Source organism: Balaenoptera borealis, assembly GCF_965194805.1.
Source record: "Balaenoptera borealis genome assembly, chromosome: 12".
Lineage (NCBI taxonomy): Eukaryota > Metazoa > Chordata > Mammalia > Artiodactyla > Balaenopteridae > Balaenoptera > Balaenoptera borealis.
In genome coordinates, this window is record NC_138869.1 from 78,617,921 (window position 1) to 78,635,783 (window position 17,863).

At 34.3% G+C, this 17,863-nt stretch overlaps 1 protein-coding gene across 10 annotated transcripts in view; it reads right to left on the reverse strand.

Moving 5' to 3' along the window:
• Positions 1-17,863, reverse strand: part of SUPT3H (SPT3 homolog, SAGA and STAGA complex component) — a 441,526-nt gene that overhangs the window by 164,587 nt on the left and 259,076 nt on the right. For all 10 annotated transcript variants that reach the window (XM_082347635.1, XM_082347640.1, XM_082347634.1 and 7 more), the window contains exons 4-5: positions 3,151-3,237; positions 37-127 (exon numbers count right to left, since the gene is read on the reverse strand). In XM_082347635.1, coding sequence (XP_082203761.1) covers positions 37-127; positions 3,151-3,237 — 178 coding nt within the window. The remainder of the gene's footprint in view (positions 1-36; positions 128-3,150; positions 3,238-17,863) is intronic.

Consider the following 17,863-nt stretch of genomic DNA (forward strand, 5'->3'; position numbering starts at 1 on the left):
GTGTTATATTGGCTTTCGTTTAGTGCTTTAAGTTACCTTCCAGAAGATCATCCTCATCGATGCCTTTGACAATCTTTGATTTGTAGTCTCGGAAAAACATGTATTTTAGCAGTCTTCTAAGTTTTTTCTATTAAAAATATGAAATAAGTAAATAAAAAACCTTACACATACATTCGCTTTACTGATTAAAGACTATTATGATAACTAAATTTAATAATGTGTACCCCAGGATCACTGCAGGGCGGGGGGTATAGCAATTCTCAGCATAGTACTGTGAATACAAAATTTAGTCATCAAATTAAACATAAAAGCTACAACACTAGCATTTTTAAAAGCACTTTTCATTTGCAAGTATCCAGATACTCCAGAATCACAATGATTTTTGTTTTTTTGGTTTTTCTGGTTAAATTCCTTCTGAAGATTGTGATAAACTCTCCACACTATGCTGAAAATACTGACTTTATGGAATTCTGTACACATTCAGAACCAAATTTTATTTTTTAAAATGATTTACAAACAGCTAGACAAGGAGTTTGTAACAACTGCTTTAAAAAGCCAAGCACTCTCCTTTTTATTGTTTTTTTATTCTCTGAGAAGCTTTTATTTAGAAGAGTTGGTTTACGTTTTATATTTCTGGAAAACATTCTGTAATCTGAGAAACATATTTTTATGAAACTCAAAGCTGATGAATGATAGTTGAGTCTTAATGATGGCTTTCTTTAGGTTTATTAGAAGACTATAATACTGTTTAACTTTAAAAGTAACTGATAATACTTTGTCATGCTTACACATGTAATGCTTACACTTAGAATGGATTATTACTGGTTCCTGGTCTTCATGTTTAAGATTCCTAATGACAGCTGAAATAAATTGTATTTTACAAAGCTCTTTTACATGCATTCTATTTGAAATTTTCAATAGCCCTGAGATACAGACAAATATAATCATCTCCTTTTTATATATAGGGAAACCGAGGTTAAAGATAGTCTCACAGCTGGAGCTTATAGCAGGACCAGAAGTAGAACATGACTTCTGAACCCCAGTTTCCTTATTTACAAAGTAAGTAAAGTACTTACCTTAGAGGACTATTGTGAGGAATAAATGAGAAAATGAGTGAAGTTGCCTAGTGCAGTATGTAAAACATAGTAGGCAGTCAATGACTTCTGCTTGAATATAAACCAGAATTATTAAGAGAAAAAACATATACCTGTATATAGGTGTTTGCTATCCTTTTGTTCTCTTTCCTCTGATTCCTGAAAATTCAGTTCTTTAGATTTTATTTTGTCTTATATTACAGTCATGTAAACTACTTTAAATTCTGTTTGGAACACACCAGCATATAAATAAAATTATTATTTTGAGGAGAAAGATGAGAATACTGGCAACTATCATATTACAGCTAGGCTCTTGGTTGCTAAAAAGGTTCTGATTAACAGTGCTTCTAGACAATAGAAGGGTTTTGACAATCAGTGTGTATTCCTGAAGTTTCCATAGGATTTAAAACTCTGACTTCCCCGAAAGGCAGGAAAAAGTGTCAATGTGGACTATTTTTTGTGCTGGCTTGTTTACTTCTGTCGATGAAAAAGAAAAACCGACTGGACATATTCTGTAAAGTACTGATGCGAACTCCACTGCCCTCCAGCTGCCTTCGTAAAGGATCTTGGCTCAAGGTCCCTGCTCCTGCCAACGGCACCTTCAGGCTCTTTCTTCACAGCACCACAGCTATATGGTGCCTACTTCTCCGTCTTCCTAATGAAATCACTAAATCCTGAACATTCTTACTCTTCACCATCTCTCTGAATTCTTCCTTCCCATCCGCTTTCAGAGCCATCATACTAATCACAGCTTTTGCCTTGATTACTGAGCCTGTATCCTGGTTAGTTCCATTCTACATATAGCTGCATATAGCTGCATGCATCTCACCCTAGGCAGAAACCTCCACTTCAACAAATCCTACAGCCTCTCCGATCTAATCACACAACCTTAAAATGCTGTGAGTCTCAAAATGCTTCTTCAACTAAATCATACAGATTTCCTAAACCAGATTATAGCTTCTTGATAGTGAAGACATTTCTTTTCTCTTTATAGTCCTCATACCATATAAGAGTTAATGAACTAAAAATTTATAAAATTTAATGGTAGACTGGTCAAGGTGCAGTTTGTAGATCTCTGAATCCCACTGCAGAAGGAAGAGAAGTTTAGTCATCCAAGTTTAGTCAATCTTCAGTCAGTCAGAAGGAAAGGTTTCACAGATATAAAGTAACTGGGTATCACAGAAAGGATGTTAACCAGGATATCCAGAAGGTCAGATGGGATGCCTTCTGATAAAAACCAGAGCCACAAACATACAAAAATGGGTAAATGTAATTAAAATGCCAGGGGAAAACAATGGAGAAATGAAAGATGGAACATTAGGAACTAAGCACTGCGTGCTCACTTGGGTTAGAGTCTACCATAACATGCTGTGGTTATTCAGTTAGTTTTTCCACATGTAACTTTTAGATGAAAATTTTATTAAAAACATGCAAAATGTCACAAAATATTTTCAAACTAGCTACTCTTGGAAGATAGTTATGACAAAATTATACATGTAAATACCAGCATAAATATTTTAATGCCAGAGTTCAAAGAGTAAGAAAGATAGATGTTTAACTATTAAAAAACCTAGTATTATGGTATATATTTATCTTATACAATATTCATCTTGATTGATTTGCTTTTTTCCTTTTAACCAGTGTCACAGAAAAAACTTTGTATTTCAAGTGAAAAAACTATTCTATGAAAGAAAGCCTGTATAAAATTAGAAGAAAAATAAATATGCCACTTAGTTATATCCCAGTTACCAGAACAAAGCACCTGGTCAATATCGAGTGAACATTATGTAGCAATGAAAATGTCTAAATATATATTTAAGGATACGTGAGAATTAGTTGTCAGCATACTTTTACATAAGTGCCCTTGTCCATGTAAAAATAAAAAATAAATTCTTTGGTAGTAAACCATTTAGTTGTGCAAACTATGAGGACTCAAATATCAGTTCAACGGTTATGATTCCAATGTGAAAGCTAGAAAACAAGGGTAGCTTCCTTACATAAGTGTAATTAATCACCAAGCTTGGCATTTCAATACGATGAAATTATTTTATATTACCTTATCTTTGCGTATCAAAAACAGAAGATCTTCAGCAGAGATTACCCTTGCTCCCCGAAGCTGAGAAACTTCAGCAGCTTGCTGTAACTAACAACAAAGGAAATTTTTCTCAATAATCTAAATTAAATATACTACAGTCATGATGTCTCAAGAGAGATAAACATTCTAAGAGTTAAAAACCTTTGGGAATAATCCAGCAATCACAGTACTGCTTTTAAAAGCAAAATGTCTTATGTTTTAAGGTATACAAAAATGCAATTAAATTAACTTATACGCCCACCTGTAACTGATACAATAAAGAGAAATCCTTGACTTCTTTCATGCAAAAGAAAAATCATATGCAGCTTCCAGAAATGCATTAATGCACCTGAAAATAATTTTATGAAATTTTATCCTCATATCCATGTGAGCAATGGTTTCGCTCAGTATCACTAGTTGAATAAGTATATTATTAATCTGAGCTCCCATGCTGGTATGATTTGAAATAGGCCCATTCAGAACTTTAAAAGATCAACAAAAACAGTAGCTGTTTCTAATATCCAAAGGAAAAAAAATAGTTTTAGTTTTGGCAAGTCTTCAGTGGGCAAAGGATTCAGTCCATAAATCATAATACTGGACTGCATTAATTTCTTTCCACACTAATCATATACACACAAAAAGTTAACTGTATCTGGAATGCACAACACAAAACATACTGCATGAAAAGTTAGATTCCCCCTGAAATGTTCATCTGGGCGCTTATATCTACAAAGTTGAGAGTTTTCTGGGATTCAGAAGTCCTAGAAACACAATCTTACTTGAAAATGACCTGGAAAATAAAAGAATGTGAAAAATGATAGTTCTATTTTTTGGCACAGGCAAAATCAGTTTCTTATTTTGATTAGTTAGAAGGAACATAAAATACATCCAGCTGAAAAAAATAAAGATGCTGGAGAAAACACTACAAAAATGTGCCTGTAACTTCTTCCAAATTTGATCAAACCATGGTGATTGCACCAAACCAACTCTATCCAATATTATAAAAATATTTACATATAAAAGCTGTTCCTGAATGCATCTTTCTTTGAAAGGAATAAATCTAACACATATTCCTAAGAACTAATCTTTAAAAAATGACACACTGTTATCTTAACAAGTATAAGAAATCAAATAGTGCATTTGTACTAAAGAAATTCTGAATGGTCAAGAGATTTTGCTAAGTAAGCTTCAAACCTTGTCTAAATACACAGACTACAAAATAGACTATAAACTCCCTATGTGTCAGCCTTACCACTGAATTTCCTGGATACTGGTGGTTGGTATATAAACATAATTCTACCTAAATATAGAAATTTAAATTTAACTGTGAACCATTTAAAAAGAAATCTTGGGGGAAAGGTTTTTAAAAAGATGATATATCTACCCAGAAAGAAACTAAGTTTTCAGTGGGAAAAATGTGAACGTATTTTTCTAAAAACTGGAAGAATGTCAGGGAAATATGTGTACATGTGTTTTTTCAAACAAAAACATTTCTATGACAGAATAAAATACACATAATCAATGTGGAGAAGAATATGGGCTCAGTATCCATTTGTCTGGACACAGAGAACCAGGAGGCCGCACTGTCAAGTAACTTTTTATTTTCTTAAATGCAGGATGGTGATGATTTGAAAACTCTAAAATACTATACAGATATAAGTAATTTTACTCATGTTAAGAAAGGACCAGGATAAGTATACCTCCCTAAATTGTCTTCCCAATAAATCAACTGTTTATCCACAATACATGTAAATAATCTGTATTTATAACACTCTCCAAAATGTCAGTGTATAAACACATTCAGTAGGAAAAAAAAAGAAGAAAATGGAAAATAAACACATAGAAGAGTTAGCCATTTTAAAACACCTTTTCGAAACCAGTACACAACTATTGTAGAGATCTGGAATTTATGTCACAGTTATGTTGTCATAATTAGCAGGAAAACTTTACATTTAGCTTTCATCTACCTTATTTACTAATTTCCCTCACCCAACCTAGTACCCTCACTAGCACTGGCACTGCTGGCACTCTCCAGTATGCCTTGGACTCCCATGCAGTGAGTCCTCAGGGCTGAAAGTTATCACTGTGTTACTGCACCGCAAGCCCATCTGGCCCCGACGTGTCCCACACTCCAAAATCACCTCCTCCATACTCTCACCTCCTCTTCTCTACAAAGTGAGGAGGGCAAGCTCCTTAACTAATTACAGTGATTACACTAAAGTGTGTACTGCCCACTCGCTAACTTCTAGAACTTTTGTCTACAATTACCAAAAAGACTAAAGAAACTTCTCTTTAACAACGTAAGCTTAAAAAGCAAGTTAGCAGCTTAGCAGTCCAGTTCCACAGGAGGCTGAGCTCAGGACCGGTGGGTGCACTCAGCGTGAAAACAATACTAGAACCAGGAAACCAAAATCAAGAAATATTTCTAATACCTTCAGTGTTCAAAAAAAAAAAAAAGTTGATTCTATCAATATATTGTAAGAAACCCCTCAATTTTTTTAATCCCTGAAAATAAATGGAAGTTGTACTTCATTATTCACTGCAGCAAGTCAAGTATTTCTGGCAGTAACTAAAATGACATGAAATCATAGTATATTTTATGATTTTTTTATTACAATGAAAGTAGTATACATTTAATTGCATTTATAAAATATGCAAGAATTGACAGAGCAGAGGAATCCTTTAAGACCAATTACTGGTTGAATGGGTATACAAATTTTTTTAACTATATGGATAAAGGTAGGGTGATAGTAACTTTATAGATTTATTTGTAACTTAGTAAAATATTTTGCTAAAAGCATTATTCTACAACAGGAACTCTTTCACAGCATTTATTTATTTCTGATAAATATTATTTCTATTTTTCAAAGTAAATTAAAAATAATATTATACTTGTAACAACTGTTTCAAAGAAAATAATTTCCCCTAGCATATTAATACTCATCATGTTTGCATTTTAAATACTTTATGATACTTTATTTGCAGGTTGAGCATAAAAGGTACACTTTAAACTTTACATCTTTGAGACCACAAATAAATCTCTTCTCAATTTCTCATTTCTATCAATGACACTAACAATCGAACAATTTTTGTTTCTCTATTTTATTTTCACCAACTTCTGTTGATTTTGTTGTTTTAATTGGCTCAGGGTCTTGAATTTGCTCTCTACTTCCACAGTATTCATCTGAATGTAGGCCTCTGGGGCTTTTTGCTTACTGCTTTCTAAATTTCAATGTCTCCAATGTCTCCTATATTAAGTGTTAACATGATCTTCTTCAAATATAATGTCCACAATTCTTGTTCCAGGATCTATGATAATTCAGTGTTACTGACTTCAGTGCGGTCTTTAAAGACTGACTGACTGACAGATTTTTTTCCGTATACCTTCATTCTCTTCATTATAGTTCTTGTTTTTCTGTCATTATTCTACATTTAAGCTCTAATAATTTCAGTTCTATCTTAAGCCTTTGTGTACTTGTGACAGTTAATTTTATATGTCAACTTGACTGGGTTACAGGGTGCCCAGACATTTGGTCAAATGTTAATTCTGAGTGTGACTGTGAAGGTATTTCTGGATGAGATTAAGATTTGAATCCCTAGGCTGAGTAAAGCAGATTGCCGCTCCCCACCACCAGCCCCTGCTAATGTTAGTGGGCCTCAACCAGTCAGTTGAAGAGGTGAATGGAACAAAAAGTCCGAATAAGAGGGAAGTCCTTCTGCCTGACTGCCTTGAACTGGGACATAGACCTTTCCAGCCTTTTGACTTGGACTAAAGCGTCTCTTGGTTCTCAGGTTTTTGGATTTGGGCTCGAACTACATTCTGTCTCTCCTGAGTCTCTGGCTTGCCAACTACAGAACTTGGGATTCTCAGCCTCCAAAGCCATGCGAGCCAGTTCCTTATAATAAATCTATCTATCTGTGTACACACACACACACACACACACACACACACACACATGTATCCTATTGGTTCTGTTTCTCTGGAGAATCCTAATATAGTACTATACTCGAATTATGAGAAATTCTTGATTCTTTATGGGATGCAGCACTTTCTCCTCTAAAACACAGACTTCAAAATAATTTTCCAAAAAAATAAAAGATCTATGATTATCATCATACAATAGTGTTTATTACCTAACCTAGGCATGGAACTTACAATGCTCAGTTTACAGTATCTTAATTGTACTTGTGAACAAGTTTCTTCTTTATCTTCCTCAACCAGTTAGTTACCTAATGCTCTCACCTCCCAACTTCCTTCTGAATAATATCTCTAGGTCCAGGACCACCATTCCCCCAACAGGCAGTTTATAAATGTTGGGTAAATGTTGGCAATCCATTTCCCCTTGACTGTTTTCAGTTTTCCCATCTATAATATAAATAAATTGAGCTAGATGAAGTCAATAACCCCCGCAATTGGCTGGGGCCCATGTAAATTCAGCAGAAAGATTTCTCTGAAGTTCTAAAAGGTTTCAAAAGTACAGCAAAATCAATTCAATGATTTCACAATCATTAGCATCCTGAAGGTGTTTCATTTTAACTACACTTCTATTGCACCTCTTTCTTTTGGATTCTGGCTAAATCTCTGGATCCTTCCTTTCTGAGAATAAATAGTAAACGAATACATAGTACATATAGGAATTGTTAAAAGCTATGTGATGAAGAGGTAAAATCTTAGGGTAGGTTATCACTTGGCCTAGGGTTTATTTGTCTTTCTATCCATTTGTCTATCACACACTAGTTATTGGGCCAGATACGAGGTTAGGCTAGGAAAGAACAGCTCTGCTTGCAACCATATTTGTCAGCCACGGATAACCTCAAAGATCCTCTCTGAATCCTCCACGTTGTGACTGAAAGAACTAAGAGATAGGAAATCTGGACTCCAGTTCTGGCCACTAAGTAACTACACAACTTCAGATACTTCAGATAACTTCCCTAGATTTGTAGGCTTATGTATTCTTTTTCATTTGAAATGGATAAGCCATGATTTTAATGACTAGAAGGAGAGTTAATAAAAAACCTTAGTAGTAATAATTTATTAAGTACCTAATTTGTTCTTAGGCAGTACAGGAACTGTGCTATGTGCATTATAAATACTTAATTCTAATTTTAAAATTATTATCTAAGTTAAAATGTATATAACATTAAAAGTCAAATAATACTCTAAGTTTTATAATGACAGAAATACCTAGCCATACTTCTTTCCAATCTGTAATTCTACTTCCGAAGGAAAACACTTTCAACTTTTGTAGCTTGTTCTTCTGTTATTTACCTCCACATTTCAAATATGCTTACAAGGCTGTTTTATTTTTCAGCTTTAAATACTATCGATTGACTTTTTACTATGGAAGATGAAGATTTAGTGTTCACAGATGTCTCATATTTACCATCTCCTTCCTCCCCTCTTGATATTATTTTAAAAATGTAATTTTTTGTTAAATTAATATCTAGTGTTTATATTATTATGACTGCATAAGCACTGTTACAGCTTGGCCACCATGATCAAATTTCTTTTTATAAATTAAAAAAAATTTTTTTGTAGTTCCGAATTTCCTTTTCTTTTTTTGCTTAATTTATTGTGAATCTAACACTATTTCATCTACATTATTTAAAAGATTTGAAACATGTAAGGATTTCTTTCAATTTCATTGTTTTTTGTTTTTCCTCAGAGACTCCTCCGGAGTCTGCCAGACTCTCTTCAACAATTACATTTTGGATTTTTGTTTTCTTGATCCCATTTTGTTCTTAATTTACTTCCTTTATTTTGGTAGAGCACATTCCCTGGAGGTTTCTCTTTTTTGTTTTCGAGCATAGCTATAATAGCTGCTTTGTAAAATCCCTGTCTGCTATTTCAATACCTGGGTCATCTTAGAGTCAGTCACTATTTTGTCTTTTCTCTTGGCTATGAGTCATGCTTCCCTGTTACTTCATATTTTAAGGATAATCTGTGATTTTATCTGAGATATTATAAATGATACATTGTAAGGACTCTGGATTCTGCTATGCTCCTCTGAAGAATACTGATCAATTTTTTTAAACAGGCAGATAAGTAAAATGAATTCAAACTGCAGTATCTATCTCCTTCCTCCAGTGGTGGGCTGCAGCTGAAAAATACCTCTGATAGGTTCCTGAGAAAGGGTGCATGGAAAATAAAGTTTTAAAGATCCTGTATGTCTGAAAATTCATTTATGCCACCTTATATTCAATTTATAATCTACCTAGATATAGGATTTGAGATTAAAAATCATTTTCCTTCAGAAATTTAAACACATTGCTCCATTGTCTTCTAGCTTAAAATGTTGCTGTTGAGAAGTCAGGTGTCTTTTTTTTTTTTTTTATTCCTAAGCCTTTAGGTGACTTCCCCTGCACCGCCCCCCTCCCCCACCAATGAGAAACTTTTACTACTGTTCTCTTTATACCTGAAATTTTAAAATTTCACAGTGCTATGCCTTGGTGAGGCTCTTTCTTCATATATTTTCCTGGTACTCACACGGATACTGTAACCTATATATTCTTGTCCTGCAAGTCTGGGAAATTTTCTGGGATTACTCTGAAAATTTCCTTCCTTCTGTTTCCTGGATTTTTTTCAGAATATCTATTAATCAAATGCCAGTTGTCTTTGTGCCTGGGATCTCTAATACCGGAGTTCTTTCTATTCAACCTCTCCAGAGGTAAACCTACATTGTTTTGTCAGAATGGCAAAGAGGCAGTTGACTGCCTATGTGGTTGTGATAGGGCACTGGAATAAAACTGCTCCTTTACTTTCTACCAGTGCTCCTGTTTCTTCAGAGGTATCTTGAATGCTGGTTTTTTTCTAGGTTCCAAGGTTTCATTTTTCTCAAATCTGTTAAACCTTTAAGCATTTCTATCCACTTTTAAACGTCCATGATTATTTGATATGTCTCATCTGCTATTTAATCTCCCACTTTCTTGATCTTCATAGATTTATGCTTTTAAAAATTATTTTGCTGTCATTTAGTAGGGTTTTGAGAAGGTTTGGAGATACGCAATGTATCACCTATGTTTAAACAGAAGCTGTTGCTCCTTTTTGCGTGCTGACATTTACTGAATGTACTATCCTATGCTTCCTGCCTTCTATATATCATCTCATTTAACCCTCACAACAAACCTATGAGAGTGTCCAGGTACACAAAACTGGTACTAATTAATAAATGCTTAACATCAAGCCATTCAACTTTCTCTCCAAGATTAATTTCTTATTCGGAATACAGGAAGGTATGTAAGGCTTAATGAAGTTTTACATTGCATAGAAACTCTACCCACAAAAACATTTATTTGCCTTTCAAAACATTTTCATTGCTGGCAAATAAATGGTTGCCAAAAAAGAAGGTTTGGATCAAAACATTCAAGTCAGTTGCTTCATGCAGACACAGCTTAAGGATTGAGAACTCAGCAAATGTTTGAAAGGAAAGGGATTTGTAACTAAATACAGTCAACATTCAGAATACTATAAGTGTAAGATATTTGACTTAGTCTTTTCCTATCATATGATCTCCTTATTCTTTTTGGTGACTAGTCTTCCACTGTCTTAGACATTTGAAACATAAACAAGTATATAAATTGATAAAAGATGTGCCTAACTTTTTAGAATTCCATTTTAACTCTTCTTTTTAGAATAGTAAGTCAAACACAGTTAGTCAAGTTTTTAAAAATATGATAAGGCTATAATTATCAGTATCTCATGACTCAAATAATTCATGTTTATTTATATATGCATTTTAAAGAATGACCAAGACACAATCAATATAAGCCTGCAATGCTTAAAAAATGTCCAATGAGAACAGCAACCCTGACAAGAAACTAATTCTTTGGTTATTCTTATTTAAATGTGAAAGTGGGAGAACAACAACCATTTGAAAGTTTTCTTTTAAACTATTTTTCATATAAGTTATTCATAAGCAATTTTCAAGTCTAAACACATCAGGTTTTGAAAGCAAAAGGATATTTTGAAAATTTTTTAAGGTTGAAATTAAAATAATAAACTAGACTATAATTTAAATATTATACTATACCTTAAATACTATACTATACTATAGTTTAAATACTATGCTATTAACTACAGTTAATACTATTTAAAATTTATTTACTATTTAACTATTAAAACTAAACTACTACTTAACTATTTAAACTAAAATACAATTAAAATTGTACACAGATGGTAGCAGATCTTCAATTTGTTCAATGTTATATACAGCTATCTTTCCGTTAGTCAATAACTGAAAAACGATAGCGTTTACATGTACAAATATGTACATTTCATTTGTATTTCTTAACATTTTAGAAGCATAATTTCTGGTAGCCTACAAAATGTATACTTTCTTTATCTACAATTAATAATGTCTCTTTTTTTTCTCTGCTTATTTCTTGGCATCTTTGTGCCTCCCTCCATGTTCCCTTCTGTTCACACTTTTAAAAAGGCATCTACCAAAAGAACTGTAGCCATTACTTATTTCTCCAAAGGACAAAAAAATAACAAAGATTCAGTTAATTACTTTTCTTCAGAATGCTACCTAATTTTTCACATGATAACCTGGTTTCATTTCACCCTAGAGTGTTTAGGAATAAACACAGGTCTTGTCCTAAATCTTCATGTTTAGATCAGGGTATTAAAAGCACTGAATTACACCAGACCACACACAGACCAATGTAATGACTGGTAAAATTACCAAATGGAAAGAATAATGTTAAAGAATAATCATGAGGAATGAGGAAAACTGATTTCTTATCTCTGTTACTATCACCCTTATTTTGACAAAAGCAATTTTATAATTTTGTCTTTTTGTTGAGAAAATACATGGATAAAGTGCCAACTTTAGAATTTTAGCACTGCACCCATGCTGGGTCTCAGAACCTCACACATGCACAAGGAGGGCAAGGGTCTGCTATGAAACTCAGTTAAAGTTTGGTTTTCTCTGTCAGTACTGTGTATCCTGAAGAGAGTTCCAGAGAATTTAGATTATTGCCTCCATTTTAAGATCTAACTAACTCAACAGATTATCTCCATGTAAGGCACTATACAAATCCATTTCACAAGTAGTTTAATAAAGAAGCTTTAAAAAATCATTACTTTAAAAAAGTTTCCAAAACCATCTTAACTTCTTTCCTCTCATAAAATTTTTAAAAATGCCTACGGTTTGATGTTTAAGGGAGATTATATCATGTGGCATATAGTAAGCCCTGAATAAAGGCTATCTACATTTATTTAGAAATGAGAAATTAAATTTCAGGGTCATCATAAAAAAGTTTATAACTTCTAGGCTACTATTGGACTATTACTTAGCACTTATGATTTTACCATAAACAAATTTAGAATGTAAATAATTTGTGTGGATGAGTTATATGTATGTGTATATATATATATACACATACACACACATATATTATTTGTATGTATATACACACTCATATACACATGTGTATATATCACTAGAACCACTTTCTTACAAGTTTTAAGAAAGTAACTCTACCTAAATTTAACGGGGAAAACTATATGGACTTCTTTTGATAGAGAACTAATAGCTTCTCTAATAAATTCTCTTGTGGAATCAACTCACCATGAAGTACAATGCATGTGTTCGTGTGCATACATTTTTGAAGCTATACTTTTGAACAGAACAGCTGATCTTTCTGATCCTCAAGTTCTTCAACTGGGAACTGAACAGATGTGAACGATGAAAAGCCTTTTGGCTTTCCCTTTCTGATTCTAGTATTTAAACCTAGGTGTACTTTACTTTTGGCTCCATAATTAAGCACTTGCATCAATGAGAGAAGAAATAAAAAAGAAGAATGCAAGGAGAAATAGTACAACTTGGTGAGAGGCAGATGGGAGTCAGTTTTCAAAGGAAAATCCTCTTAGTTATACCAGTGGAAATGGCAACCAATCCAACTATCTGTATGAGTGTGGCACAGGTGATATAGTTAACTATTCCAGTATCCTAGCCAATAGTTCCAGATATATTTGAAAGCCAAAGACAGTTGCAAAATGGGATTAAAGCAATGCAGTTACTAATGCATAGAAGAGACTGATCTCTATCCATTTCCACTGTGCCCTATGCTTTTATCATATGATGAGCAGAGGTAATTTGTATATACTTCCCCCTTAGTCTGTCAGAGAAAGTAGCCCTTATTCAAATTTTGTATCTAAACACTGCTTACATAGGCAAACCAATCAATGTTGTATATAGTATTTATCAAATTAGCTGTAGTATATGTAAAACTAAATGAGAATCAGGTTTCCGAGGCTCAGACGTCAGTCCCATATTCCACTCAAGAATTAAAAAGGTTATTTATTAAAATGGGCTCAAGAAGGTGACATAGTACAGATCTTGTTACACTCATAGGTCACTGTGAAGATGAGATGAAATGATGTGGGGCAGGCACTTGGAGAGCTACCAAGGACTCTGCCAGCATAAGATACTGCATGGGGATGAATAAGGTGGAATAGCAGTCGACGTAAGAAAAGAAACAAAATTTACCAATAATTTGGTAGGCAGAGAAAACTTTAGATTTGCTATTAAAACCCAAACCAGGATATTCTTAAAAGATTCATTCACATCAGACATAAAAGGCTACAACTTTCCAACAATATTCATACAGTCACATCCTAAGAAAGCAGACAGCATAGAGAAGATAGAACCCTATGTCCTTCAAAAATGCAAGGTAGATACGACCCAGCAATCCCACTACTGGGCATATACCCTGAGAAAACCATAATTCAAAAAGAGTCATGTACCACAATGTTCCCTGCAGCTCAATTTACAGTAGCCAGGACATGGAAGCAACCTAAGTGTCCATTGACAGATGAATGGATAAAGAAGATGTGGCACGTATATACAATGGAATATTACTCAGCCATAAAAAGAAACGAAATTGAGTTATTTGTAGTGAGGTGGATGGACCTGCAGTCTGTCATACACAGTGAAGTTAGTCAGAAAGGGAAAAACAAATACCGTATGCTAACACATATATATGGAATCTAAAAAAAAAAAAAGGTTATGAAGAACCTAGGGGCAGGACAGGAATAAAGACGCAGACGTAGAGAATGGACTTGAGGACACGGGGAGGGGGAAGGGTAAGCTGGGATGAAGTGAGAGAGTGGCATGGACATATATACACTACCAAACGTAAAATAGATAGCTAGTGGGAAGCAGCAGCAGGTGCTTTGTGACCACCTAGAGGGGTGGGATAGGGTGGGAGGGAGGGAGACACAAGAGGAAGGAGATATGGGGATATGTGTATATGTATAGCTGATTCACTTTGTTATAAAGCAGAAACTAACACACCACCGTAAAGCAATTACACTCCAATAAAGATGTTAAAAAAAAAAAAGCAAGGTAGGTGCCACAGCCTCTGAGATCTCCTCTAACTCAAGCACAGACCTAATCATCCCCTTTCCATTGTGCTTCCTGGGGACCTTGTATGACTTCAGTCAGCTTACTATTATCACCCTATTTTGTAAAGATCTTTTTACGAGATAAAGGCTTCCCTTCCAGAATGCAAACTCTCCATTAAAACGTGTTAGAAAAAAGTGAAACGGTAGTTAAGCAATTTGGCAAAAGCCACGTAAAATAAGAAGCGGCATGACTGGCGCGTGGAAACTGGCGCAGAGACTAGAGGGAGAAGGCTGAGGGCTGCTGGTCCTCGTGTGAGCTCTGTGTGAACGCGGCCAGTAAGTAAACATAACTGAGACTGTGTTAGCCGAAACAAACAAACAAATCCAGGAATAATAACAGTTATCTTTTAACATCCTGTAACAGGAATGTTAAAAAGAACAAGTGAGGAAGAAAAAATGAACACAGAAAAGATAATGCCTAAAACATAATTATCTGCCCCCCAAATATTAGTCTTTTATTTCCTTCTGTGGATTTGCAGGGCAGTGATATTACAAAAAGAGAAGCCACGGAAGGGCAGCCTTTCAAACTGTAGTCTTGTAGATGAGGCGAAAATGAAGTAAGTAAGCATGGAGGTTAAAAATCTATCACTTTTAATTGAACACTGGCCCTTGGTTTGTTCAATACATATTTATTGAGCACCTAGTATAGGCCAACCACTGGGCTTGGAACTGGTCAGAAGCAAAGCAAGCAAGCAAACAACAAGAAAAAAAAAATCAAAACATGTTTCCTAATCTCATAGATTTTATAGACTGTGCTTATTTTTTAGTAAAGATGCATAATAAATAATAGCATACATTACAAAATTTTTATTTAAAATAAGTTAAACAAGTTAATGCTGAAATTCAAAGAACTGGGAAATAAGTACCATAACTTGTATACTGTGTTGAAGAGTACAATCAGCTAACACCTTTGCAAATGTTCCACAAGGAAGCCACACACTACATTAAGGTTATTAATCTGAAAAGAGACCCAAAACATTGCTTCACATTATCTAAAATGCCTTAAAAAAATATCCTGACTCCACTGGAGTTAGTTCAGTTAAGATATCAGCCATGATTAATTTCCAGCCTAAAGGCAAATCAAATTGTGCCTCCTAGTCTCTAATCAGGATTTAGAGAAAACCTCAATTTTTAGAATTTATCTGGCCGAGTCTCAGCTAATGTATGTGTGCCTGGGGTATCTTTGGGGATGACCCACATGGGATCCTTGATAGTTATTTGATGTTTATCAGTCAGGGGCTTGGAAGGAAAAAGCATAGTTAAACCCGGTAGCTGGAGGAAGAGCTGAAACAGAAACTATTTACAAAGATGAGGGGAGGGTTTTGGGAAATTCCAAGGGATAGTGTGGTATCCTCCTGGATCTAACAACAACAGGAAACCACTGTTAAATTAGGCTTAGAGGGTTAAGGGAAAGGCAGTTGTCCTATGAACCTAGAAGCTGGAAAAGTCACCTGACAGGGACACAAGCAACCTTGGCCTTACCTTCATACCACTCTCAGGTCTCCTGCTGGCGTCTCCCACTGGCCACACTGAACCAGAAGTGAGAGGGCAAGCAGATTAAAAGAGATGAGCCTCCCAGGTTACAGAAAAGGAGGAAGGGTGAATAGTGGATCTGGAGGGACAAATATGAGATATCCACTATCACGTGAGTCTTCAGATTTATCAAGGATAACCTTACTAGGGCCACTTTTCCCCCAAACACCTAAAGCAGAATGTTTTTCATCTCATGCCAAAAATATTTCTGTTCAGACAATTTAAATATAGAAATGGGTGGGAGGTGTTCTCCTCCAAATAAACTATGTGATCCAGCGATAGAAACTGTAACTACAGATTTCAATACTTAATTTTAGAAAGGATAGCACCAATACTAAGAGTAACAAGAACATAAACTAGCATTTATTGAATACACTACAAGATGTCTGACATTTTTTACATATTTTAAAAATTGTTAGTTTTTCTAATCTTCACAAAAATCTTACAGGTTAAGCGATATTAGTTTTTTATAGATTTGTTATAGATAAGGAATCAGCAGCTCAGAGCATTTAAATGACTAAGATGGGATTAGACCAAGTCTGTCAGACAATATCTCTCTGTTTCCACTGTATTCCACAGCTAGTTGACAGCTAACTTTTCCATTTTCCTCATGTAAACTATACTTAATAGTATCCTTATATAAAATAATATTTAAATACATAAAATTCAGTAACTCGACCAGTCAACATGTAGCACTTTCCAGGACTTAGAATTAGCAGTTCAGTATAGATTTAATGGAGTTTTTAAAGTCTCTGGTAAGTTTCTGTAAATATTTTTGTGTAAGCGTGTTTTGTTTTTTGGAGTAGGAAAAGAATTTTTCATATGGCCCATACAGATCTACTCTTAGACACATAGCAATTATTTTAGAAGTCTTAACATGCTATTTAGACAATTATAACAAAACAGAAACAGACTCACAAATACAGAGGTCAAACTAGTGGTTACCAGAGGGGAGAGTGTTAGGGGGAGGGACAAAATAGGTGAAGGGGATTAAGTGATACAAACTACTAGATATAAAATTCAAAGTTACAAGAATGTAATGTACAGCACAGGGAATATAGTCAATATTTTATAATAACTTTGTATGGCATATAATTTATAAAAATATCAAATTACTATGTTGTATACCTAAAACTAATAATATTGTAAGTCAACTATACTTCAATAAAATAAAAAACTTTAAACTCAAAGTTACCAGTTGATGTTTCAGATCTGATATTGATTGTGTGACCTTGTGCTAAGTCATTAATGTGTTTTACCTGCAATTTCCCATTTGTAATATGGATGTGATGACATTTGTGTTTCAGGATTGTGTAAGGACCATATTAAATTATATATGCAAAGTGGCTGGTACCATTTCTCATATCAAATTCTCAAGAAATATTCATTCCTACTGTACCTTAGTCATTTTCTTCCCAAAAGGATGTATGTAGGAGTTAATGTGAAAACTACTAGCACATAACCTGACTAGAAGCTCTTCTCTCTGCCCCCTTATAGGTAAGGGTGGAGGTTGGAAGGGGAATTTTCACCAACTAATTGGATTCTGGTGTTTCCCCTGCCCTTATCAATATTTATGACATGTATTTGTTTAAATAATTTTTTTACATATGTATTGCCACAGTCATAGCTATGAATTAGAAACGAAAAACCACCCCAAACGATTTACTTCTGTGATAATGCCAGTTGGTAAATAAATAAGTAATTACTATAGATTAAAAAATAATCGTTAAGTAGAAAACTCACTTTGCATTT